At 44.5% G+C, this 27,560-nt stretch overlaps 1 protein-coding gene across 3 annotated transcripts in view; it reads left to right on the top strand.

Annotated features, from left to right (window-relative positions):
* LOC121294052 (urea transporter 2-like) overlaps positions 1-27,560 on the top strand; it is a 150,422-nt gene that overhangs the window by 81,788 nt on the left and 41,074 nt on the right. For all 3 annotated transcript variants that reach the window (XR_005941292.1, XM_041173188.1, XM_041173269.1), the window contains one exon: positions 5,264-5,392. Coding sequence is in view for 2 of the 3 variants with exons in the window: in XM_041173188.1 (XP_041029122.1) it covers positions 5,264-5,392 (129 nt within the window). In the remaining variant the exon portion in view is untranslated. The remainder of the gene's footprint in view (positions 1-5,263; positions 5,393-27,560) is intronic.

The following is a 27,560-nucleotide window of genomic DNA, read 5'->3' as shown; positions in this document are numbered from 1 at the left end:
TCCAGTTACCAGCCTTGGCCCTGTAACCCTTAATAATTCTGCCTAAAATAAATTGTCAATCTCAATTTTGAAAATTTAGTATAGCTTTTACCCCTCTTTATTCCAGCCACCTTGAGAGAAAGGTTAACATTCTATTAATTCTTAATCAATTTTTTGTACCTGTCCCCTAGCTTTTAGTGACTTTGTACATGGACCCCAGTTCCAAGCCTCTCACCAGTTAGAAAATGCTCTGGTCTACATTATTTGTTGCTCAATAGGCTCTTAGATGGGTTCTCAGTCAGACATCAACATTTATGATTTAACTTTGAAAACTGTAGTATTAACTTAATCTAATTGTAAAACTGTCTTAAAACATCTTTTAAGATAAAAAGTTTGAGGGGAAGAAACAAAATTTATGAAAGGAATAAGTTCTAACTGAAATCCTTGGCAATGATTGTATTGCCACCACATTGAGTGGAGAATAACAGCCTGGTTTTGCAGTCTATGTTCAAGGCTGGGACATGACAGCTGATGTCGGACATGTTCAGCGGTGTGAGTGGACAATATGGCGAGGAGACCAAAACTTGTTTTCACAATGTTGTGAAACCAGTTTGTTATCATCCGCTCAGCCCAGTACTGGTGGGCCCCATTCCCCGCCATCAGACACCAGGAACCTCATTGTAATACATCAGCATATCAATATAAGGCCAGCCCACCGAAATTATCCACCACCAACCCCCCCCACCCCACCAACCCCCCCCGCCCCGCTGGATCACCTACCCACATCAGCGCAATTGCACGCCAGTGCAGAACACACCTTGACAACTATGACATGCCAAAGTTGGGACTTACCGCCAGGGCCATGCTCACATCGTGGACATCCGAGGAGCAGAAGATGCTGGAGCCCAACAGCAATGGGATCCTGGAGGAACGTCCATGGCATGCTGGGTGGATTCTCATGGACATGGCTCTGCTGCAAAGCAGCTCACAGAAGTGGGAAAGTCACCATTGATATTCAAAATGGATGATGGTTGAGGGGCTGGGAGAGGTAAGTCTAGGATTGACTGGGAGAGGAAGACGTGTCGGGGGGCAATGTTGAGAGGGGGGAATGAAGGTGTTGGCGGGGTGAGGGTGGGAGTCGGGGAACGAAGGTGTCGGGGGGGTGAGGTTTGGAGGGGAGGATGAAGGTGTTGGGGAGTGAGGTTGGGAGGGGGCCAGGTGTACCGGGGAGGAGGGGGGGTAACGAGGGAGAAGTTGGCAACTGGGGAGGTTAGTGTAAGGGGGAGTGGAAGGTGTAAGGGAAGGAGTTCTGAGATGTGAAGAAGTGTGGAGAGGGGAAGGAGCCCAGGGTGAGGAAGAAGTTCAGAGAGGGGAAGGAGCCCGGTGAGGGGAAGAAATGAGAATGGAGGAAGGAGCCGGGAAAGGGGAAGGACTAAAGCTGGAGAAAGAAGTCAGGGTGTCTGAGGGAGTCAGGAAGGGGGAAGGAGTAAAGCTAGTGGAAGAAGTAAGGCTGGAGGAAGAGGTAAGGCTGGAGGAAAAAGTCCAGAGGGGAAGGACTAAGGGTTGTGGAAGCAGTAAGGATGCCTGAGGGAGTCAGAAAAGGTAAGGGACTAGTGGTGGGGGGTAGTCCACGAGGAGTGGAGGACTAAGTGGGGGGTGAAGGGTTACCTGAGGAAAGGGGTTCCAGGTGGGAAGGAGTCCAGAGTGGGGAAGGGGTTCCTGGGGGGAAGGGGGATGTCCAGGTGAATGTGCAAGAGTGAGATTTGACAGTTCCATGACTGTCTCCTGGGGAGTGAACTGAGGGTGGGCATGATATGAGGGAATTGTGAGAATGACCGAGGGCAGAGTGCATCGATAGGATAAGAAGGTGAGGGTTCAACAGCTGCGGTAGAAGGGACAGTGAAGGTGGTTGGTGGGGACTTGGAAGTAGACATGGACCCTGGGGGTAGGAAGGAGGAGGTCAGGGAAGTGAATGTGGATGGGGGTGGGGTTTTCGGGAAGGAAGGGAACGTGCACATTCACCTGGACATCTCCGAAGGAAAAGGGTTGTGGCTGGTAGGTCACAGAGGGGAGGTGAAAGGTAATGCCAGGGGGGTCAACAGTGATGGGAAAAGGAAATGCATGACTGAGGGAGGGGAAAAGACGGGGGAGTCCACAAAAAACCAAATCCAGACCATGCTGTCCAAATCGAAAGTGAAACGACTGTCCTGGTGGGTTAGATCAGGTGCTGCATGGGAGTGTGATCATTGGGTGGTGGAGATGCAGGTCAGCTCAGTTGGACAACTGAAAGCGAATACCAGCATTGAAAATGTTCAGGACATTGAGGTGTCTGTGATACATGAAGGATCCGCATGTGTTGGAGTGTGCTTGCACGAGGCTCCAAAATGCCCTGCCACACGCACACTTCTCCCTCCAGAATTGGCCAGTTGCTCCCTCTGTGGTGACAGAGGACAAGGTTGAGGGGCTCACAGGCAAAGGAGACTCAGAAGGAGAGGACATCCTCTGAGATTCCTGAGTGGATGACCCAGGGGTGCCCAGCTGCCAGCCCTCCACCCTTCAGGCCCAGGGGCCCTGGCCTGACTCCTTAAGGGGAAGGAGCATCTGGAGGGAGGTCAAGGTGTCCTGTTTCCCTCTCACGTTGCCACTGCAGGAACTCACCCATGGCTACCATGATGGTACAGGTCTGCACACATCTCTATATTCTGCTGGACACAGGTCTCCATGGCATCCGCCATCCTTCCCAAGGAGACTTCCATACACACACATGTGGGCACCACTTCATCAGAGAGCAGGCGGAAGCACTCCTCTAGCTCGTGTGCCACAATGCTGAGGGGTTCCAACAGCTCTGCATGATTTCCCTTGCCTTCTGCTGACTCTCCCAGATGAGTTGGAAGGTCAAATCTAGAGGCTCATCATCTGACTCGGACCTCGAAGATGCCTGATCCCCAGCAGTCCTTTGAATGCCAGGGTTGCTCACACGGACCTGCCTCCTCCTGCTGCGGACACGTGGCCATGCGGTGACCACCAGATTGTGAACCCGAGCAAGCTCTAGAACTAAGTCCCACCGAGGTGTGTGTCTCTGTGCTGGTGGAGGGTGTAGGTGACGGGTCTTACAGGCTACTTATTTCCAGCTCTTCAGTGGAGGAGGTGTCCGCTTGGCTGGAGGTGAGGACATGGATGGAGCTGAGGGACTGGGTGGCTGAGGGTGTCAGTCGCTTCGCAGAGCTCCCTGTGAACCGAATTAGAGATAACTAGTGCGTAAGTGGGGTAGTAGGTATAAGGGAAGGAGAGAAATTACATCTTCCACCCCCCCTTACACGCTAGTTATCTCTACTTCAGTTCACAGGGAGCAGAGTCAAAAGCAGGAGAGAGAGCATTCACATTTGCGTTGAGAGAGTGATGCTGTGGTGCAGAATCATTATGAGGGTGTTCGCCACCAACCTCATCGTCACCACAGGCACGGCCCATATCCTCACCAGTCAGTGCGATGGCACACTCCTCAAAATGAGTGAGGGGCCTAATGTGGGCCACTCCACCCCAAATCTGGGACCTCTCCCTGCTGATGTGAGCAGGCTTCTCCTGCATGTAAACAGATGGAGTGAGTGTGAGCAGTACACATGGCACTGCATGGAATGTTTGTGTGGTTAGCAGAGAAATGGACAGGATGAGGACACGAGCTCCAGAGGATATAAGCTGATGGAAATGTGAGAGTATGAGTGAGAGTTAGGGGTGTTGTCCCTTGAGGTGTGAGATTCCTGTGGATGTGTGATGGGTTTGCGACTGTGTGAATTGGGAGTGATAAGAAGAGTGAGTTACCCTGGCGGAACAGATGAGACAATTCATCCTGCAGTGGCACTGTGCGGCTGTTCTCTTTTGCAGGGCATTGGCACTGACCACAGCTGTCACCGCCTCCCAAGACAGATTGGTGAGATTGCTGCCCAGGATGGAATTCCAGCCAGAGCAGGAATAGAGGACATCACAGCGAGCCTCTATTGCGTTCAAAAGGCGCTTGAGGGACATATCATTAAACCTGGGAGCTGCAGTCTTTTTGCCTTTTAGGACCATGTCTTCTTTGCAGCAGTCATGGGCTGGAGGCACTGGGAGGTGTGTGTGTGGCTGGGCTTTAAATATGACGCCTGGAGTGAGGAAGCGGCGAAGTGATGCCGTGGCAGGCAAACCAGAGCCTAGAAACGGCATTTACCTGGAATGCATAATTAATGCGGCATGTTCGGGACAATACTGCATGAGAAGCTACCATTGCGGCTGGCTGGTAAAATGTCTTTTTAGCCACCTGCCAGACGATTGTGCCCCAAGGGGCATGAGGATTCAAATATGTCATTAACTCATAAGATCATTATACAAATAAGGTTATTAAATTATAAAATTATACATTTTTTGAAATGCCTGCCTTATAAACAGTGCATTAGTAAGATGAGCCACCTGTGAAGCAGTTAGAGGGAGCAAAGGTGGCTGAACTGTAGTGCAGTTTAAGTTAAAAACAGACAGCTGATATCCATAGTTTAGCTGAACAACGAGAAAATTTAGTAACAGTTAGTAACATTTAATAATTACTGGACGCAGACTAGAGATAGACAGGTACAAATAACTTTTGGTAAAGCTTTGTAAAACCAAGCAAAAAGGTGCTCTAATTTGAATTTCCAGTGGAGCTTGAAAGAGCTTTCAGCTCCCTGACTGAGGTCATCAAAATGTATTACACCCCAACTTATTAATGACAAACTGATCTAATTTGCACTAGGTTACATTGTTTGGGTGTTCCAAGAGCTACAGTCTGCCAAAGTGTCTGTGTGCACCAACCCAAAGCAAACTTGATGGGCCAAATCATTTCCTTTGTGCTGTACTATTCTATATTAATGTCATATTGAGATGTTCCTTAGGATTAACAGTGTTAGCCCGATGAACAATAAAAGAAATAAACTAGCCAGAACAACAAAAACCTATTCAAAGGTTCATTTTAAGTGATTTTTTTTTTAAATTCTGCTAAGGTTTGCATCTGTTAATTTTTGTCTTTGATAACACCTGCTTAATGATGACTGTTTTCCTAATGAGGAATCATAAAAAATTTGTGCGATTTGAAGTCAATACACCTTGGTGCTGTTAATAACATGAAACACAATGATTCTGTGTTGAGATTTTTATTTTATAATTGCATTTGTTTGTCATGACTCTTCCCAAAGCAAATAAACTAATTTTGCTAACACTTTAAAAATATATGGAAAAGTCTTCAGTTCCAACATGTTAGTGTTTTTTACTTCCATCTTTTTAGATCTGCAATTGCAGCAGGGCTTTATGGATACAACGGCATCCTCGTTGGTCTTTTGATGGCAGTGTTTTCTGACAAAGGAGATTGGTATTGGTGGTTATTACTGGCTGTGATCTTCATGTCGATGACATGGTATGTTAAAATATCTACTTGCACTCTTATTGAAATTACACTAACGCTAATTACAGTAACTACATTCTACATTCAACTTTTCAAATCTTCCAAGTGTGTTTTTCAACTAAAGGAATGACTTGATGTCCATAACGTTGGAAGCCTCTAATTCACTAATTCACCTTTCCTGCTACTGAAATATTGCGGCTGAAGTATTTTACTACAGTAACCATATTCCGAGAGTATAACTTCAGATTGTGGAAATTTTTTGATAAAATATGGTACACTAATGTCTGATTATACAATTAAGTGATAAGTGAATCTCACAGCTTCATTTTTAATTACACTAGGGGTTTTTTTTAAACAAATACTCAGATTGGAAGCAAATGTGGCATCAACAAGCCTACCAGAAGGTAAGTGTTTCTTCCAAAAGGCCAACAATTTTGAATGGATGACCCATCTCAGTATCCTCATGAGGTTCCCAGCATCACAGATGCCATTCTTGAGCTGATTTGGTTCACTCTGATATCAAGAAACAGTGCAAGACACTAGGTACAGCAAAAGCTATGGGCCCTGACAACATCCTGTGGAGCTGAAGCCTTGTGCTCCAGAATTAGCTGCACCCCTATCCAACACAGCTACAACACAGGCATTTACCTGACAATACAGAAAATTTGCCCAGTTACGCCCTTCCCTCTGAAAGCAGGGCAAAACCAATGCAGACACTTACCACCCCATCAATCTACTCTCAGTCATCAGCAAAGTGATGGAAGGTGTCTTCGACAGTGAGATCTAGCAGCACTTACACAGTAATAAACTGCTCACTGCTATTCAGTTTGGGTTCTGCCAGGGCCATTCTGTTCCTGACCTCATTACAGCCTTGTGCCAAACATGGACAAAAGAGCTGAACTCCAGAGGGGAGGTGAGAGTGACTGCACTTGACATCAAGGTAGCATTTAACCCAGTGTGGCTTCAAGGACCTCTAATAAAATTGAAGTCAATGGAAATTGGGGAGAATTCTCCACTGGTTGGAGTCATATCTATCACAAAAGAAGATGGTTGGAGTTGTTAAAGGCCAAGCATTTCAGTGACTGGCCATCGCAGCAGCAGTTTCTCAAGGAACTTCTCCATCTCAAGAACAATTAGGGATGAGCAACAAATGCTGGCCTAGCCAGTGACACCCACATCCCGCGAATGAATATTAAAAAAAGTAGCATTTTGGGCACAAACATCTCCAGCTGCTTTTTCAATGATCTTCACTCCAACAGAAGCTCAGAAGTGGGGATGTTCGCTGATGATTGCACAATGTTCAGCATCACAGCACCATTAACAATCCTCAGATACAGAAGCAGTCCATATCTGCCTGTTATAAGATGTGGACAACATATAAGCATGAGCTGACAAGTAGCAAGTAACATTCACATCACACAAGTGCCAGGCAATGACCATCTCCACCAAGAGAGAAGCTAACCATCTCCACTTGACATTAAATGGCATTATCATCACCAAATCCCGCACCATCAACATCTGTAGGCTACCATTGACCAGAAACTGAACTGGAACAGCTATATATGTACTGTGGCTAAAAAAGCAGGTCAGAGGCTGGGAATTCTGTGGAGATTAACTCACCCCCTGATTCCCCAAAGCCTGTCCACCATTTACAAAGCAAAGACAGAGGTGTGATGGAACACTTTCTATTTAACTGAATGATTGAGGCTCCAACAACACCCAAGAAGCCCAATACCAACCAGGGCAAAGCAACCTTATTAATTGGCACCCCATCCATCAACTTAAATGTTCACCCCCTCAATCACTGGTGCACAATAGCAGCAACGTGTACTATCTACAAGGTGCACTGCAGGGACTCACTAAGGCTCCTTCAACTACACCTTCCAAACATGTGACCTCTGCCACCCAGAAAAGTAAAGGCTACAGATGCATGAGAACACCACCGCCTGGAGGTTCCCCTCAAAGTCACACACCAGGATGACTTGGAAATATATCACCTTTCCTTCACTGTTGCTGGGTCGAATTCCTGGAACTCATTTCCCTGACAGCACTGTGGGTGGACATGGCTCAAGAACATGGCTGATCAGGATCAAATCAGAAAATTACCCTTCAAAATTTAAGCAGAACTCTTTAGAGAAAGGAATGAATTGGGGATGAGGGGTTTCTGGTTTCCACAGTTGTAAAGGAGGGGTAATTTTAACTTGGTTGAGCTTGTGGAATTGGGTGCGACTGGGAGGCTTAGTTAAGGGAAAACTCCAGAAATCCCATGTTAGGGAGCCAGCTCAAGCCTGCTGACTTCTGGGTTTTTGTTGAGGTGGTCCATGGAGCAGACAGGCAACCCACTGCCAGGAGCCAGATTGGTATTTAAATATGTTAATGAGTCTAGCAGCTAAAATCACTGTTATTTAAGAAATGTGAAGAAGGACTCTTATGAGGGGCCAGATTAAGACATCCACCACCACCGCCAGCCAATTGCTGGGGGCTCATGCCAGCATCCAGGTCTGGACACATGAATGGCAAAATTTATTTATTTAATCTTAAAGCTGCCTCTGACACAGGATGATATGATGGATATGTTTATCAGCTTTCCAATCGGGTTGGAAACCTCAATATCCTCTCCCCAGCTGGCTAGAGTTCACAGCAGTTCAATGAAGAGGGAGAAGACTAGAGATGCATCCCTGAACTGTTGAAAGTTCCCTCACCCAATCCCAAGGATTATACCAAGTCAGCAGTGTTGTTCAGTTACTGGTGTGACTAAAGGGTATCTCTTGTGTTTAAAAAAAAGCAGATGAGAAAATATCATGCAATTATCATCTTGCGATGAAGAAGTGTCTTATAAAGAAAGGGGACAGGTTGAGCCTGTATCCACTGGAGTTTAGAAGAATGAGAGGCGATCTTATTGAAACATGTAAGATCTTGAGGGGCTTGACGGGGTAATGCTGAAAGGGTGATTTCCCTTGTGGGAGAGACTAGAACTAGGGGACACAATTTAAAAATAAGGGGTCTTCCATTTAAGGCGGAGATGAGAAGAAATTTCTTTTCTCACAGGGTTGTGAGCCTGTGGAATTCTCTTCCCCAGAGAGTGATGGAGGCAGGGTCATTGAATATTTTTAAGGCTGAATTAGATAGATTATTGACTAACAAGGGCATCAAAGGGTATAGGGAGTAGGCAGGAAAGCGGAGCTGAGGACATAATCAGTTCAGCCATGATCTTATCAAATGGTGGAGTAGGCTTGAAGGGCTGAATATCCTACATAATAATAGCCTGCTCCTAATGTATGTTCATCTCTTCAGATGCGTTCGGTCGCTAATGTTGTCAGCAGTAATCACTGTGCTAATACGTATTGAAACATCCTCTTTAATGTTATTTAAAACTGACATATAAGGCTGAATTTTCAATTTGGGAGCAAGAAACAGGAGCCAGGCTGTTTCTGAATCCCGACCTGCCCCCGGGACAAGACAGTCACTAACCTGAAATTTTGATTATGCCTCCCCCTTAATTGGCATGGAGACTGGTTCTCTGTCTGATTAAGGGCCGTGCATGGGTTCTCAACATTGGAGGGCCAGTCAGAGGCCTTCAGGCTTCAGTGGAGCACCTGGCTGCAATAAAAGGTAAGTAATTGAGAGGGAACTTCAACAAGAATGTGCTCTCATGGACATTTTTTAAAAAAAATGTAAAAAATACAGAAAGCAGCCAGCTGGGCTACCATTGTGGGTAAAGCCCTCTACAAGGAAGCCTTTGGCTACAACCCCTAACAGGGAAACAGGAAGAGACTTCAGGCCTGCCAGGAGAACTAGCACTCTGGCCTGTTGCTGTTGCATTGGGAAACTGGAGAACCACTGGAAAATCCCAGTTGGCCTCCATTACTTACCCTTAGCATGGCTCTTAATAAGTCTGCCCACCTCAAAATGGCCAAGATTGGGAACAGAGAAACAGGGAACAGGAAACCCGCACGTTCGCCAACCTTGTAATTTTCGAACCCAGTCCAATTCTGTTCCAGCCTTGGCAGGGCCCAAAATGTCAGCTCCAAAATTTATTGTGATTTGTGACACGTTTAGAAAGTTGACTGGAAGAACACAATGAAGGGCAAAATCTTACGGCCATTGAAAAATTTCAGGGATTGGTACCATTCCTGGGTCCTGACCCCACACAGGTCAGAACTGTGCCCTGTTGCACAATCTTACAAGGGGCAGCAAATTAACAGCCCGCCTCTGTGTTTACTGTCCAGTGAGGCAGAAGGCCCATTCAGAGGGTTGTGAATTATCAGAACACCACTGGGAGAAGCGGGTGCTACTGCGTCAAGTAGGGGAGCACGAGGATGCATCCAGACCACCTGCTGGCCATCGGCCTCAGTATGGGCTACATCCAACATCAAGAAGAACCTGGAGGCTTCATCAATTTGTCCCAATGTGGGCACTTAATTTTCCTAACTGCTTACCCACTTCTGCCAGACAGTAGTTGATGCCATTTTGAACCTACCTCTCAGAGGCAGGAACACATAAGGGAGGTGATCTGATGTACTCTCTTCTCAGTTTGCTCCCCATCACGCCTCTGGATTCATCTCCAAGGAATGGACAATTTAGACCAAAAACTTTAGCTTTTGCCTGGAGGTAAATAAATACTTAACCTGCGCTATCTCTTTAGGAGTCATACCTAGCGCAAAGGAAGTTGGTTGTGGTTGTTGGAGGTCAGTCAACTCAGCTCCAGGACATCACTGCAGGAGTTCCTCAGGGTAGTGTCTTCAGCCCAAACAACTTCAGCTGCTTCATCAATGACCTCCTTCCATCATTAGGTCAGAAGTGGGGATGTTCGCTGATGATTGCACAATGTTCAGCACCATTCACGACTCCTCAGATGCTGAAGCAGTCCACGTCCAAATGCAGCAAGACCCGGACAATATCCATCTACAAGGCACAATTCAGGAGTGTGATGGAATACCCGCCATTTTCCTGGATGAGTGCAGCTCCCAGAACACTCAAGGAGCTTGACACCATCCAGGACAAAGCAGCTCACTTGATTGGCATCACATCCACAAATATTCACTCCCTCCACCACCGATGCACAGTAGAAGCAATGTGTACCATCCACAAGGCTCCTTTGACAGCACCTTCCAAACCCACAACCACAACCATCTAGAGGGACAAGGGCAGCAGAAAGATGGGAACACCACCACTGGTTTAGTCCCTTTTGACAGGCAGGTTTGGCCAGATTCTGTCTGCAGTGGGATGGATTATTCAATTTCAAGTCATTCAGCATCCCGACTTGGAAATATATCGCCGTTCCTTCACTGTCACTGGGTCAAAATCCTGGAACTCCCTCCTAGCAGCACTGTGGGTGCACCTACACCATATGGACAGCATCAGTTCAAGAAGGAAGCTCACTTCAACCTTCTCAAGGGCAACAAGGGGTGGGCAATAAATACTGGCCCAGTGAATGAATAAAAAATGTAAAATAAATTGCAGAGCTGAAAGGTTATCAGAAAAATTAATGTCAAACTATTGAACAGACCTATCCTTTAACTTAAATATGATCGAAGCCTAGAGATAGATGCATTAAAATAAAAAAGAGTTGAAGAGAATTAGCAATATGTGTCAGGTATAAAGCAAGTACAGAGCATAAGGGGATGACCTGCACCAATTTGTGTAAACCTTAGTCCCACTGTGAAATTTATGGGGTCCACTTTTATGTGTCCATTGCATGCATTAAACCCTTAAGCATATTTGAGGGGCCTAATGCCAAAGACTCTCACTAAATGTGTACTTGATAAGTAGGGTCTTGATAAATTGGGTCCATCTCACTCAGGAATCTTAACTGGCCCCCCACCGTGGCCACCAGCTACAGATATTTTTTAACATTTCTGTGAAGCCAGGAGGAACAGGAGTGCTTTTCCTGCTATGCAGCCCCAGTAATTAACTCTCCATTTACTCAATCCAACACCCCTCCCCCCACACTGCCCATTCCTGGACGTTACCGAATTACTCATTCGGGGAGCCGGTGCAGACATAATGGGCTGAATGGCCTCCTTCTGCACTATAACAGTTCTGTGATCCTGAGAGTTTTTTTCATGGGCTGAGCTTCCTGTGGAGGTGTGACAGCTTGTCCCAGAGATATAGATAAGGCTTGAGCCCTAATTTTAGTAGAGTCTCCAGCCTCTCTGGTTGCCATGTGCTGCTTGTGCAGCACTGAATTTAGGCCCCAAAATTTCTACACCTTAGACTGAAGAGCTTCAAAGCAGTTGATTCAATATAGCCAAATATGTTTAATAATTCTTTAGGAGTTATTTTCCTATATTGCAGGGGCCCTCATCCACCAGGAGAAAAGATCAGAAAATTTGGTGTACACTAAACTCAATTTTCTGAGCAAATCTGATTAGGAATTCATAGATCACAGAATCACAGAATCACAGTGCAGAAGAGGCGCTTCAGCCCACCAAGTCTGCACTGACACTTGCGAAACACCTGACCTACCTACCTAATCCCATTTACGAGCCCTTAGCCCATAGCCTTGAATGTTATGACGTGCCAAGTGTTCATCCAGATACTTTTTAAAGGATGTGAGGCAACCCGCCTCCACCACCCTCCCAGGCAGGGCATTCTAGACCGTCACCACCCTCTGGGTAAAAACGTTTTTCCTCACATCCCCCCTAAACCTCCTGCCCCTCACCTTGAACTTATGTCCCCTTGTGACTGACCCTTCAACTAATGGGAACAGCTGCTCCCTATCCACCCTGTCCATGCCCCTCATAACCTTGTACACCTCGATCAGGTTGCCCCTCAGTCTTCTCTGCTCCAACAAAAACAACCCAAGTCTATCCAACCTCTCTTCATAACTTAAATGTTTCATCCAGGCAACATCCTGGTGAATCTCCTCTGCACCCCCTCCAGTGCAATCACATCCTTCCTATAATGTGGTGACCAGAACTGCACATAGTACTCCAGCTGTGGCCTCACCAAGTTTCTATACAACTCCAACATGATCTCCCCACTTTTGTAATCTATGCCATGATTGATAAAAGCAAGTGTCCCATATGCCTTTTTCATCACCTCACTAACATGCCCCTCTGCCTTCAGAGATCTATGTTCACACACTCCAAGGTCCCTTTGTTCCTCAGAACTTCCTAGTGTCATGCATTCATTGAATATTTCCTTGTCAAATTACTCCTTCCAAAGTGTAACACCTCACACTTTTCAGGGTTAAATACCATCTGCCATTTATCTGTGCATTTGACCATCCGTCGATATCTTCCTGTAGACAAGACACTCAACCTCACTGTTGACCACCCAACCAATCTTTGTGTCATCTGCAAACTTACTAATCCTACCCCCCACATAGTCATCTATGTAATTTATATAAATGATAAATAATAGGGAACCCAGCACAGATCCCTGTGGTACGCCACTGGACACGGGCTTCCAGTCACTAAAGCATCCTCTGTCATCACCCTCTGTCTCCTACAACTAAGCCAATTTTGAATCCACCTTATCAAATTACCATGTATCCCATGTGCATTTGCTTTCTTTATAAGTCTCCCATGTGGGACCTTGTCAAAGACTTTGCTGAAATCCATTATAAACTACATCAACTGCACTATCCTCATCTACACACCTGGTCACCTCCTCAAAAAATTCAATCAAATTTGTTAGGCATGACCTCCCTCTGACAAAGCCATGCTGACTATCCCTGATCAAACCTTGCCTCTCCAAGTGGAGATAGATTCTTTCCTTCAGCAAGTATCCAATTTGCTCTCCCAGTAAGCAAAAGATTGCCATTTAAGTTTTACACTGGCTTCAGGTAAATTAAAAATGATATGCAAAATGAATTCATTTCAGAAGTATATCTGATTAAAATTGTGATCTATTTCATAAAAATAATAGTGGTTGATTGCAATCATTTTAGGAAAACAGTAAAATGAGTTAAATGTGAGCTCAAGCATTATTGCTGGTGACTTGGTTTGGAAAGATCTTGAGTTTTCGCTTATAGCATGGATGAAACAGCATAGAACTGGAAAATGAATTAGCTGCTGGCTAAAAGCTGCGGAATGTACAAGCAATTGAGATATAATCAAATAGCAAAATAAAGGGAAATAATATAATCATTCAACCTAAAAATGACCCAACCACAAAAATAACTACAGTTTAAACAACCGCAGGGAGATTGTTGATAGCAATATTTAAACTAATCTCTCATCTTTAGAGGGGATTAACAGAGGATGATTAGAACATTTATAGAGATAGGAGTTATTTTGTGGGAATAAAGCCAACATGTTCTTGTAGAAGAAAGACAGCAGGATTGCGATAACAAAAATCGTACACTTTATGAAAATGGCTTGCTCTATTTGGGAAGTGGTTGAGTAGCACCAAATGTGTACAACCATTAGCAAATGTCTATTATAGTTTTTAGGACTGAGCTGAGGAGAAATTTCTTCATTAAGAGAGTTGTAATCTTTGGAATTCTCTACCCCAGAGAGGTGTAGATGCTCTGTCTTTAGTGTATTCAAGATCAAGATAATTAAATTTTTTGATATCTCAGGGAATCAAGGGATATGGGAAGCCGGTGGGAAAGATAGGTAGAAAGAAGGTAGAAGATCACCCATAATCGTGTTGAATGGCAAATATGCTGGAAGGGCTGTATGATCTTCTCCTGCTCCTATTTCTTATGTTCTTATGTTTTCATGTTTTCATCTTCAAACACCAGTTTGAGGTGATGAAGCTTTCAAGGTATACAAGGTAACCTTAATGAGGTGTGAACAACTGTTTCTGCCCAAAATATCTGGAGCATGTGCATCACTGGAAATAACAATATTGTAATTGAGTACAATGAAATTTAATCGGAAAGCAGAATGTAGTATAAGAGGTTAGTTCTAACTGTTGGATATGCTAATAAGATACAGTACATATCATTACAGGAAGTAATGCAATGCTCTCTCTTGTAGACCTCGTGGTAAGGAAGCCACAGTAAGTGATGTTCCAATAAAGTTAATGTTTTCCTTACCTCAGCACACTCTGTAAATATCTGTGTTTGCACAACAAGACAAAGAATATTATATGATTGCAGCAAGTGAAAGGACAAATAGAAAAGTCTCAGCCATTACCGGAAAGCTTTGAGCAGGTTGCAGGTCTCAACCAAGTAGAAGTGTGGATGAACTGGCGCTGAAGGTTTACTGGGTATCGCACCGCATTGGGCCTCACTGTGAAGCCGAGCAGTGAGCAGGTCAGTACGCATTGGGTGTCTGTGCAGACGATACCCTAGTCAGGCAAGGGATTGGTGAAGAAAAAGCTATGTACAATGAAGTATTGTAGCACAAAGCTACGTACAATGCTTACTTCAATGTACAAAAAAATATCAAAGTTGAGCGAGCTAAATTTAACATGAGTACTCAGAGACAAGGTATTGATTAATTTATAAATGATCTGTATAGACTTGGAGAGAACTGTGAATATGGCAGCTTAATCAGGGACAGAATCATTGTTGGTGTCTTGGATGAAGCATTGTCTGACCACTTGCAGCCGGTGGATGATTTAACCTTAACAATGCAACAGAGCAGACAATCAGAGGTGAGGAAGCAAAATCAATTGGTGATTCGGGTGACAGGGAAAACCATACCCCAGAAATGACTGACTCAGTGGAGTATTCTAAATTTAAAAGCAGAGAGGTGGCTGTAAAAATTAAGGGAGGCATCAAGAGCATCCATCAATGACCCCAGCTAATTATATCGGTGTGGCAGGAAAAAACACAGATGTGAAAATTGTCCCACCAAAAGGCTGAATGTCATCTTTGCAGACAGAAGGGTCACTTTCAGGCTCTGTGTTGCAGCAAGAAGCTTGTACAAAATCAACAAAAAGAGAAGCCTTCAAAAGGTGGAAAGATCCATGAAATTGAAGATATCAATGATATTGAGATGCCTTCCCTTGGAATGGTCCAGAAACCAAGTGGAAGCTACTAGAGTGCTAATATCCGAGTAGAGGGAAACAGGACACAATTTAAGTTAGACACGGAAGCAGCAGTTTTGGTTCTTTCTGATGTTGTCTATGATTAGACAAAAGTTCTCTTCAGCCATCATGCAAAAAACTACACAGGCCAGGAGGTATAGGACTGAAGGTCATAGGAAAGCTGAATACAATCCTTCAATATAGAGAGAGAGAAATCACTGAAACCCGTCCTGAACCAGAATTGTTCATTCTTACGCAGGAATTCCTGAACTGACTTCCATCTGAATTGCAGAGTAGAGGAACTGGAAAGCTGAGCAGATCAGGCTAAAAACTTCAGAGCTGGATTTTCACAGCTGTTCATAGGAATAGGAAAGCTGAAGACAGCATACCACACCGCTCTGCACCCTGAAGTGAAGCCAGTGTGTCTGTTTACACCAGGAAAAGTCCCTCATCCGCTCTTGCCAAAGGAATGAAGGAAATTGACTCCATGTTGAAGCAAGTGATTATTTTACCTGTGACAGAGTCAACAAGCTGGTGCTCAGGGATGGTCTCAGTGCCAAACTATCAGAATTTGTGTAGATCTTACCCAGCTGAACAAAGCAGTTGAATGTGAAGTTCATTCTATGTTGTCTACGGATGAGAGCTCAGCAAAAATTGGAAAAGAGTTCAATCCTCATGAAGCTTGATGCAAATAGTGGCTTTTAGCGGCTACCTCTCATTGAAAAGTCTAAGTTGCTCACAACCTTCATTGCATCATTTAGGAGGTTTCATTTCAACAGATTACCCTTTGACATCACATCAACACTAGAAATCTTTCAGAGGACAATGTTAAGTACCCTAGAAGGACTGGATGAAGTCATTATGTCACATGGATTATGTTCTAGTCTATGAATCCACTCAGACAGAACCTGACAATAGAGTGCGAGCTGTGTACAATGCCCACAGGAAGCAGAGCTTATGTTGAACAACAAATGTAAGTTCTCGCAGCTGACTGTCAAGCTCCTTGGGCATATTGTGGATACACCTAATGTCAGAGTTGATCCACAGAAGACAAAATCAATCAAGGAATTTCCATCTTCTCGCAACGTGACAAAGCTCCAGTGATTCATGGCTATGGTAAACCAAGCTGGAAAGTTCTTGCCCGACCTCACTGTCGTTAATCAGCCACTACATCAGCTGTTATGACAAAACAATACATGGTGCTGGGAGGAAGCATAACAAGAGTGTAAGTTATCATGGAGAGAAACCCCCCCCGGTTATGATATCCATGTGAGACAGAGGATACCCCAACCTGTCTCACTCGGGATCCTTGACCAATCCTGACCTACAAAATACAGACTCATGTTTCTTGATCAAGTCTGAGAGTTTATTAATTAAAATATGGTAATACTTAAAACTGGCAATAGATATATTGTAAGACTTGTCTCCGATGGTTCCTGCTTCCTAGCTCTCTGGGGCATAGATTTTGCTTCTTCTCTTGCTGTGTTCTGCTGACCGTAGTCTGTCTTCTTCTAGATGTGCCAACAATGTCCTGTAGCCCCCTTTTTATCCCCATCAAGAGACCCTTACCACGCCATATTAGACCATAGTTTGTCCTGGCCAATATGATTGGATCAAGTTGAGGTCATCGGTAGTCCTAGGACTCCCTATGTCCCAACACATAGACATTTACAGGTGCTTCCTGGTTTTCCAAATTTCACATGTCTATGAATAGCTCAACTTTTGCAAATCTGCAGTTTCACATTTACCTTGTCCTACAATTTTACATTTATCTTATTTTCTGCAAGCATGTGCTAAGGCCTTAAAGTCTCCATCCTATCTCTACCATTGTTATTACACAAAGATTTTAACAGAGTATAATCTTTAAAAAATTTCATAGTAAAGCAAGCATTATCTCAAACAGACTTCAATATATTAGTACACATAATATATAGCTAGTTCCACCTTTCATAAGCATAAAATATGTTAAGGTCTGCAACTTCTGCTCGAACTGTATGAGTCAGTATGCAGCCTCTCCAGAGGCACATCTTTCTCTTTTCAGTGTGGCGAGTTTCACACACACATTTGCTAACACTAACAAATTGACACCTTTCAGCAAAGTTAACCATCATACCTTGCAGTCCAGTCTTGACATTACAATTTCTTATGAAGAATATTATAGAATGATTAATATAGACAAACCATAAAAATCTTCTAAACCCAACCAAGGTCTTTTGAGAAAATCAGAGAGATGCATCTAACACTTGATATTTTAGCTCCTATCACCCAGAACTATCAACTATCATTCCCACAGATGCATCTTCTACAGGACCGGGAGTTGTACTCTTCAGATACAGATGAATGGAATGTGTAGACTAGTTTACTACACATCCTGTCCACTTGCACAGCTTGAACAGAGATATGCTGTGATAGAGAAAGAAGCACCAGCTGCTACACGGGTTGTGGAAAATTTGCAGATTATGGGCAGAATTTTACAGCCCCGTTTCAGCGGGGACAGGGCCATAAAATGCGATGAGACATTCTAAACCTCATTAGCTTCAGCCGGAACGTAAAATCCCACTGCCGTAAAATTTCACCCTATGTTCTTGGTCTTCACTTCAAGATAGAAACAGCCCACAAACCCTTTGTGACACCCTTAAATTTTAAGAAATTATCAAAAATGCCTTCATGAGTACAACAATTCAGATGAAGAATGATGCAGTTTGATGCAAAGACAAAGTATGTTCTGGGAAAGAAGTAAACTGTAGCAGATGCTTTGTCCAATATTCCAGTGGCAAGACCTGAACGAGATAATGTAGCCCTTGGTTAAGAGGTAAAAACCATTTCATTGACAACAACTATAACACTACCAGCAACAACTCAGCAACTGAATGAAATTAAAGATTCATAGAAATCTGATGAAGAATGTGTTCAGGTCAGAGAGTACTGCATCAAAGGATGGCCAGCATACATGCCACACAACCCCCTTTTCAGACAGTACTATGAACAGAGCGGACATCTCAGTGTAGTTGATAATTTACTCATCTATAAGAAGAGAGTGGTCATTCCGAGACTCAATATACTGCAACAATTGCACCAAGGACGTTTGGCCATCATAAAATGTCGAGCCAGGGCAAGCTATTCTGTTTGGCCGCCAGGTCTTACAAAGTCATTGGAAGAGATGAAAAAAGCTGCACTATTGTACTATCTATTCATCGTCAGGAGACACGAGAACCATTAATGTCATCTTCCTTTGCATAAAGACCAGGGGAATGTCTTGGGGATGAACCTCTTTGAACAGAGAGGAAAGTGTTATTGATCATAGTAGACCTCAGCTCAAGATGGCTAGAAGTCAAGCAACTACAGGGTCACACTTCTGAAGCACTGATCACAATGTTTAAGGACATATTTGCAACATATTGGCCAGGATTTTCCCCTCGGCGATTTGGGGGCAGGGTCTGCTCGCCAAGGGGAACATTATGTGGGATGACTTCGGGAGTAATCCCAGTCGTCATCCCGGTCCATTTAAATTTTTAGGAAGGTGGGCAGACAGTGAAATCAACTGTCTGCCCACCAACCTGTCAATGGCCAATTGAGGCCATTAACAGGCTTTTTAAAGTAATTAAAGACCTGCCCGTCCAACCTTAAGGCTGGCAGGCAGGCCAGGAACCCCAGCGGGCTTCTGATTATTGATGAAACTTCATCCACTAACGGGATGAAGTTTCATGTCCGTATTGTAAAATATTAATAAATGTTTGTGTTCTTTATTAACATGTCCCCATCTCGTGTGACATTGTCACATGAGGGGGACATGTTAATAATTTTTTAATGTTTCTATTTTTAAAGTTTTTACCACTGTCAGTATTCTCCCTGAGACAGGACTTTGCCTCAGGGAGAAGTGCGCTCTTTTGCGCGCATGCACGAAAGAGAGCACTTTGACAGCTGGGGGATATTCCACACACCACTACCCCCCCCACCCCCCGCACAGGAAGCACATAGCGCTTCCCCTCGGGTATGCCACTGGGCGGGCTTTAATTGGCCCACCTGCTTAAAATGGCAACAGGCCCTATTCCAGTGGTGAGAGTCGGCTGCCCGCCCACCGCCAAGCCGATGGGGGCCCACCCGCCATCCAAGGGCAAAAATCTGCCTATTGAATCCCAGACTATGTAATCTCAGACAATGGACCACAATTTTCCAATGAATACTTTAAGGAGTTCACAACATTGTATCGATTTGTCCATGCTACCAGCTTACCAAGATACCCTCAAGCCAACAGTGAAGCTGAAAGATGTGTGCATACAGTGAAAGCATTGCTGAAAAAGAACAATGACAAGCAACTTGCATTTCTGAGCTTTTGTTCAACTCCACTCCAAATTAGTTTAGCACCATGTGAACTCCTCAAGGGAAGAAAACTGAGAACTCAACTCCCTACTCTCCCACATACGCACATGAATTGAAGCTGATGACTTGGACAAGGTGAGGAAGAATGAGGAAGAGTATTGTTCCAGCTCAATGTGGAACTATGACAAACATCACAAAGCACATAACTTTCCAGGCCTCCACCCAGGAGACCCAGTTTAGATCTGAGGCCAAGCTCACTTTGGACAAGTGGTTGTACAGGCACCGCATCTATGGCCCTACCTTATCCAAACAGATAATGGTATGATGAGATGGAACAGACATGCATTATTTACCACAAAGAAACAGCCTAAACAGTCATCTATACAACCAAACAGACCAGAGATGCTGCATTCATTAAGAGATCCAGATGACCGCTAGGCTGGTGAACCTGAGTCATCTACAAATTCTCCTGCCCAGCAAAGCCTGAGAGATCACTGGCAGGTCTCAAATCCCCAATCTTCTGCAAAGGAGCTAAGGACCTGTTCATTTAGACTAGTGAAAACCACCACAGCTGTTGTCCATGTAAAATGAAATCGAAGTCAGAGACTTGGGGGTGTAGTATAATGTAGAGAATTAGAGATCTGAGGAGATGTAGTATAAAGGGTTAATTCTAACTGTGAAATGCTAATGAGACACAGTATACATCATCACATGAAGTGATGCAATGTCTCGTGGTCTTATTCTCTCTTGTAGACCATATGGCAAGGAAGCCACAGTAAGTGATGTTTCAATAAAGGTAATACTTTCCTAATGTCAGCAGACTCTGTATATATTCTGTGTTAGAACAACAAAAGAATATTATACAGAATGCTGCGGATGCTGGAAATCTGAAATAAAAACAAAATGTTGGAAAAAAACCTCAGCAGGTTATGCAGCATCTGGGTAAAGAGAGAAATATAGTTAACGTTTTATCTCTGTGATCTTTCATCAGAACTGGGAAAAGTTAGAGATATAATAGGTTTTGATCAAGGGGTGGGTGGGACAAAGATGAAAGGAAGATCTGTGTTAGGATAAAAGAGAGGAGAGGTTGAATGGTAGAAAAGTTAATCCTCCAAGGCTGAAGGAAATGGTGATGGGGCAAGAAAATAAACAAAAAATCAAAAGGTATGCCGAGAACAAGTATGTTGCTGACTCAAAGAAAAAATAACCAAAAAAGCAAAGAAAAATAAACAATATGGGGGTGGGGATGGTGCAGAGTTTATGGTCTGAAATTGTTGAACTTAATGTTGAGTCCAGAAAACTGTCAAGTCATCAAAGATGAGGTGGTGTTCCTGAAGCTGACATTGAGCCTCCCTGCAGTAGCTTAGTGCACTGTTCCCATTTTTTGTTTGTATTTTATATAATCCTCATGACCACATAAAAAGCATTTCGTACAGGTGTACGTAGCCCCCTTTTAAATAATCAGCAGCAAAGCTTTAGTCTTAAACAAAGTAAATGTTCGTAATTATAAAGCTAGTGCTGTAAGTTACTTAAGTAAAAGTAATAAAGTTACTAACAAAATACATACAAAGATTAAATGCAAATAAGGATTTAAAAAATGCATATAAAGATGAAATTCAGTTCAGTCCTTTAAGATATTGTTGCAGGCCTGTATCTTGCAGTTGGATTGTTGATTGTCTGGAGTGACAGGTTGAAGTCGAAGAGTTGTGTTCAGCACCTGTGATGGCTTCTGTAGTTGATTAGTTGGTGTCTGCCTTTTCAGGTGGACTCAGCAAATCAGCAAGTTTTGGGGAAACAGAAAGTTTCTTGTTACTCACTAGTTCTGTGGTTACGACACTTGAAGATCACCTAGATTCTTTTCAGCAGAACAACAGTTGATTTCAGGATGCCTTCCTCTTTGTTCTCTCTTGGCAGAGAACCCTCTCTGATGGTGTCTCTCAGAGTTCTTCCTGGAGCTTCTGCACAGATGGCTTTCACAGCCTGTCTTTATCATAACCAAAGCAAAATGGCTGCCATATCAATTTCAAATGAGCAATTCTTCCACCAGGAAAAGAAGTTAACCATGCTGGAGTGCCTTTGAAGTATCTTCCTGTCTCCTGTTCCCTCAGAAGCTGAGGAGTCTTCACACCTTTAGAAGGTTCGGTGGACAGCCCTGGAGGAGTCTTGCATTTTAACTACCCTGCAGTCAGTTTAGGAGATAACAGAGTCTAACAAGGTCTGAAGAATCGCAGAAAGGTACCACGATGTCCATACCTCCATCTTGAAAAGGGCTTTTAAACTCAATTTAAAGATTTGAAAACAAAAGTGTACCTTTGAAATAGTTGCCCTTAAAAATTTATAGTTTCATAATTACACATTCGTGACAATAATGGAAATTAAAATTGGCTACTTAAGTAACTTACAGCACTAGCTTTATAATAACGCAGTTTAAAAGTGAATAGTTTAAGTGGGGGGACTGTATTCACATTCTACAATTCATATCACGCAATAACCAACAATGAGCCAACTTGAAAGTGAGGTGCCATTATCATTAACAGATTGCATGTAAATTACATCCCACTGCTATCCACAGAATCTTCCACTTGCACCCTTTGTCAATATAGATTAAGAACATTATTATATAAAGTCAATCATCCAAGTGCAAAAGCAGCATATAATAGTATACCTTGTTTCTCTGAACTATTCGACCTGGGCATGACAGAGAAGCAGCAGATGCATAGGTTCAGGTTCAACCCAGTGACTGTATTTGAGGTATGCCATGAGATCAAAGAAGCCCTGCACGAACAGTTTTACCACCTGTACTGCACCAGCAGTGAAAAGGAAAAGCCTCAAAATTTCTGCCACAAATCAACCAGAAGCAATCACAAGGGAAATTTTGACCCAGTGACAGTGAAGAAACGCGATATATTTCTAAGTCATGATGGTGAGTGATTTGGAGGGGAACTTCCAGGTGGTGGTGTTCCCATCTATCTGTTGCCCTTGCCCTTCTAGATGGTAGTGGTCATGTGTTTGGAAGGTGCTGTCGAAGGAGCCTTGGTGAATTCCTGCAGCGCATCTTGTAGATGGTATACACTGCTGCTACTGTGCGTCGGTGGTGGAGGGAGTGAATGTTTGTGGATGTGGTGCCAATCAAGCGAGCTGCTTTGTCCTGGACAGTGTGAAGCTTCTTGAGTGTAGTGGGAGCTGCACTCATCCAGACAAGGGGGAAGTATTCCATCACACTCCTGGCTTGTGCCTTGTAGATGGTGGACAAGCTTTGGGGAGTCAGGAGGTGAGTTACTCATCGCACGATTCCTAGCCTCTGACTGGAATAATATGTGCTGGAAGCAGTAAAACGCTAAGACAGTGTGAATCACACCAGGTGGGGATCTTGTTTTTATTACACTGAAATATTGTAAGGGCGGATTAAAAGTCACCAACTGGGTCCTTAGTTTAACCTCAGTAGTTTGGGCTGCTGCTGTGAGTGCTGCTATCATTTTCTATTGGAAGTTGTGTTACCAGGTGATACCTTTGCTGTTTTAAGGCTTCATTTAGCCTGCAGAAAAGTACATTTAGACCCGCAATTGCATCTCAGCCTGTTTGGTTGTAAAAACATGGTGGTAGTGATCTCTTTGGGAGACGCATCCTCCAGTGAGGAGAAGGAAGAGGTTGAAAGGGAGAGGGAGAGAGTCAGAAGATCAGGGGCAGGTGGTGCATGAGGGTGGCAGACCTGTGCCGGAGCAAGTAGCTGATGGAGGCAGGATGCTGCAGCTATGGAGGCACAGAGCAAGGACTTACATTGTCAATCAAGTATATAGGCAAAGAATGAGTTCCCTTCAATGTCTGAGACACAGTGCCGGAGGAGACTCAGGCTCTCCAGAGCCACAGTGACCTCTCTGTGAGATGCTGGTAGGGAAGATAGCTTCCAGCTGCATGGCTGATTACTGAATGCCAGTAGCCATAAAGGTGACTGTTGCACTATATTATTTGTCATTGGATACTTTCAGGATGCCTGTAGAAACCTCAGTGGCATTATGCAGCCTGCTGCATGCCAGTGCATTAAGGTCTTTCCAGATGCAATGTTCCCAAGGTCAGTATGTTGCATTCTCCATAGACCGCCACAGCCATCTTGAATGAGCCAGAGACTTTGTGGCAATCTCAGGTTTCCCCAGGATTCAAGGAGCAATAGGCTGCACTCACATCATTATAAAGGCTCCAGCAGACCAGCACAGTACGTTCGTTAACAGGAAGAGCTATCATGAAGGATCTTAAATGCCCAGTTCGCATGTGAATCGAAGAATTATGCAAATATGCACTAGGTACCCGGGCAGCAGCCATGACTCCTACATTCTCCAGAACCCCCAGGTTCCAGACATGTTTATTACAGCTGATGTCCCAGATGATTGGCTTCTAGGTGACAAGGGCTACCCTTTGAAGAGATGGCTCATGACACCTGTGAGGGCCTTGAGGACAGATGCAGAGAGGAATTATAACAACAGCCATGGAACCACCAGCGCCATCATTGAGCAGACAGTTGGGCTGCTAAAGATAAAGTTCCGATGCCTGGATAGATCAGGGGGAGCATTGCAGTACGCGCCATCCAGAGTTTCACTAATGGTTGTTGTGTGCTGCACTCTGCATAACCTTGCCACTCATAGAGGAGGCGCCTTGGAGGAAGAGGAGAATCAAGACAGCAGCATTCCTCTGATGATGATGTTGATAAGGAGATGAGGGAACACCCCAATGGAGAGGTGCAAGGGCCTGCATGGGAACACAAGGATGGCCGTAACACATAAAAGGTCTTAATATAGCAGAGGTTCCAGTGGGACAGGCGTCTTTCGAGTCTGAGGTGTGTGTACTGCCTGTCTTAATATCAATCCATCTACACTGTGAGCTCACTGAAAACGTCCTTTCAGAAACTCACCATCTTGATACCTTAGGCATTGTTGCATCTTGACAAACGTTCCCTACTGACAATTCATAAATCTTTTCTCCAGACATTTCATAAAGCGCTTACAGATAAACTCAATCTCCGCATGAGGGATAGTAAATTGAAGGTTTGTTAATATATGGACAATTGCCCATCAAATGAGAACATCTACAGAACACACCCAGATTGTAATTCGTGTGAAGTTTCCTTAATCATTTTCTGTATGCTGTGGTGCAGTGCTTCCTCCTCACTTGACCTATACTCTAGATGACTTTGGTAGGCATCCACTGTGCAGCTGAGGCCTTGAGAGCCCCGCCACATTAGAAGACACCTGCTGAGACACAGAGGGAGCCTCTGTCACCACAGCAATTGAGAAGGTCTGTGCCAATGCGGAGGGCTGGAGAGAATGCCGCCCTCAGAAGTATCCTTAAAGGTTCTTCCAGATGGCAGCAGCTGCTGCTGATCCTCCGCCACGAGGACCACTTGGTTCTCCCTACCTTCCCATGAGGTCCAAGGAGCTGGATCAGTGTCCAGGCTCCCAGTCCCCCTGTCACCCTGGCTCTGGGCACCTGAGATCAGAATGCATACCCACAATTTCTTCTGCAACCCAGTGGACCTGCCCTTTCAGGACAGTGGCCAGTCTGTCCACGGAGGAAACTTGGTGGTCTAAGGAGTGGGTGATCGCAGTACACAAGGCTTGGATGGACACCTCTGGGCCAGAGCACGGAGCCCCGCAGATATACCCGCCAAATCTCCATGCACCTCACACTGGGCATCCAGCACCTGCTGCCTTACGGACAACTCAAGAGGCTCATCATCCAACTCAAACACAGCCTCTAGATCACCCTGGACATGCTCCAACTGCCCACGGCTTGCTCCACCAAAACGTTCGGCAGCTTCATGTGTGACTGTGAAGTGCCCTCACCAGCCTGTGCTTGCCCTGCCATGCTAATACCTGTCTACGTGCCAGTATCTGCGCTAGTGCTTGGTCTGATGCTGCACCCTCCGAGGCTTCCTCTTCTTCCTCGGAGGCTAGCCTCAGGCCCTCAGGGCTGGTAGGGTCAGCAGACAAAGGTTCACCTGTGTAGTACACACTAGAAGAAAGAGCGTTAATTGGTCTTTCACAGCCTTCATGGGTTCTGCAAGGAAACAATATTCAACACCATTAGCACCATGTGGATTATAATATTTGACACCTTGCAACTTTTAAACCACTAATAACAAACCCACGAGGTTTCTACAAGTAAAATTCCTGGCCTTTGAATGCATAAACCACACATTAGATATTTATGTAATCATGCCAAGCCTCAGTCAGCCTTCCCCTAGCCCTCTCCTCCTCTGTGTCCTAGATCTGGATAAAGCCCTTTGCAATCTCAGAAGCCCCAGGTCTTCCTCCATTTTCACCTCTGCCAATGGAGCGAGTCCATTCCATGGAGGATAACAGCAGAAACTCCTCCTCCAGCGGCGTGAGGATTGCCAGGTCGGGCACACCACCTCCAGTGCTCTTTCTCTCCTGGGCATTGTGGGCATACTTTTCCTGAAATGAGGTGTGACATTGCAATGTTGTTTATTCACAGGTACCTTAATTTCAACATATGTCCTAGCTGTGTGAGGGATGCATAGTCTGCACAATGGTTTGCAGCCAATATGCTGTGTATCTCCCTCAAGTTTAGGGCCAATCCCCCCACCCCCTGGTACCACACCAACACCTCCACAGAGGCATCAGGGCCACAAGCAGTAAAACTGGTGCATAATGCTGCCTTGGACTTCAGAGATACTCACAAGTCTCAGGGATTATCGAGCCTTCCCAGTACCTTTCACGTAGACTAATACACAGATTGAGGGCATACTCACCCTTGCGGGTCTCAAAAGGTCATTTTGTATCTTCTTGCATTCCTCCAGTTTCGAGGCATCGCAACACTGCTGACTTCCGTAGCCACCTCCATCCAGGTAGATCGGCTTATTGAGGGAAGCCTCCTCTTCCTGTCAGCTGGCATCAGGACCTCATGCCTGGTGGACATATCTTGGAGGAGGCTGCAGAGGGAGTCATCATCAAAATGTTGAGCAGCTCTGGACCTTCCTCCCTGCCTCTCTCCTCACTCCCTTCCCTTGTCCATCTATTGAGCAAAACATCTTAGAATTAAGCAGCTGCTTAGTATTCAAATCTTATATTATGTAGATGATCAGAATTCACGATGATCAGAATTTTTAAGAATAATAATCCTTATCTCAGACAATTCCTGATAATCTTCCTGAAAACTAAACCTTCCTTCGGGATTTTAATTCCTAGTAAATCGCTGGATCACCTGACACTGTTCTTTACCAGGTGCCCCTTTATATGAATGGCCATGACCTCCTTCTGAGTCATGCCTTCGATTTCAGCTGCTGGACATCCCGCCCTCCATCTCCGATTGGGCACGGGAACTACAATCCAGTGATGTCGCGGACTGAAAACCCTCCTTGCAGCCATTAATTGGCTTATTACCATTTTATATGTCATGCTACCACAGCAGGGGGCAGGAATCAGCAATCCAAACACTTCCAGGTGCAAGTCCTAGCCCTCCAAAACGTAACGTGTTATACAGCTCCTTGTGTCTTCATGTACAATGGTACATAAACCTTAATGTAAGTGATGCCTTGAAGAACGTTTGAAAGAAAAAACCTTGCATTATATCAAGTTTTTCAAATCCTCAGGGCATCCAAAAATCCTTCACAACCAAAGCATTATAGTTAAATTATGGTTGCTGTTGTAATTTAAGATAATGCAGCAGCCATTTGGCACACAGCAAGGTTCCACAAACATCAGTGAAATAAATTATCAGATAAGCTGTTTGGAGTGTGCTGCTTGAGGAATAAATGTTGGTCAGGACTACAGGAGAGCTTTCCTGCTGTTCTCTGAATGGTGCAATATGATATATATTTACTTGAGAGGGCAGACTGCATCTCTATTTCATATTTCACTAGTAAGGCAGCAGCTTCGACAATGCAATGCTCCCCTAGGACTGCACTGAAACGTCAGCC

The sequence above is a fragment of the Carcharodon carcharias genome, chromosome 1 (assembly GCF_017639515.1).
Source record: "Carcharodon carcharias isolate sCarCar2 chromosome 1, sCarCar2.pri, whole genome shotgun sequence".
NCBI classification, from domain to species: Eukaryota; Metazoa; Chordata; class Chondrichthyes; order Lamniformes; family Lamnidae; genus Carcharodon; species Carcharodon carcharias.
Note: the sequence above shows the minus strand (reverse complement) of the source record. Positions and strands in the feature narration are given on the sequence as shown.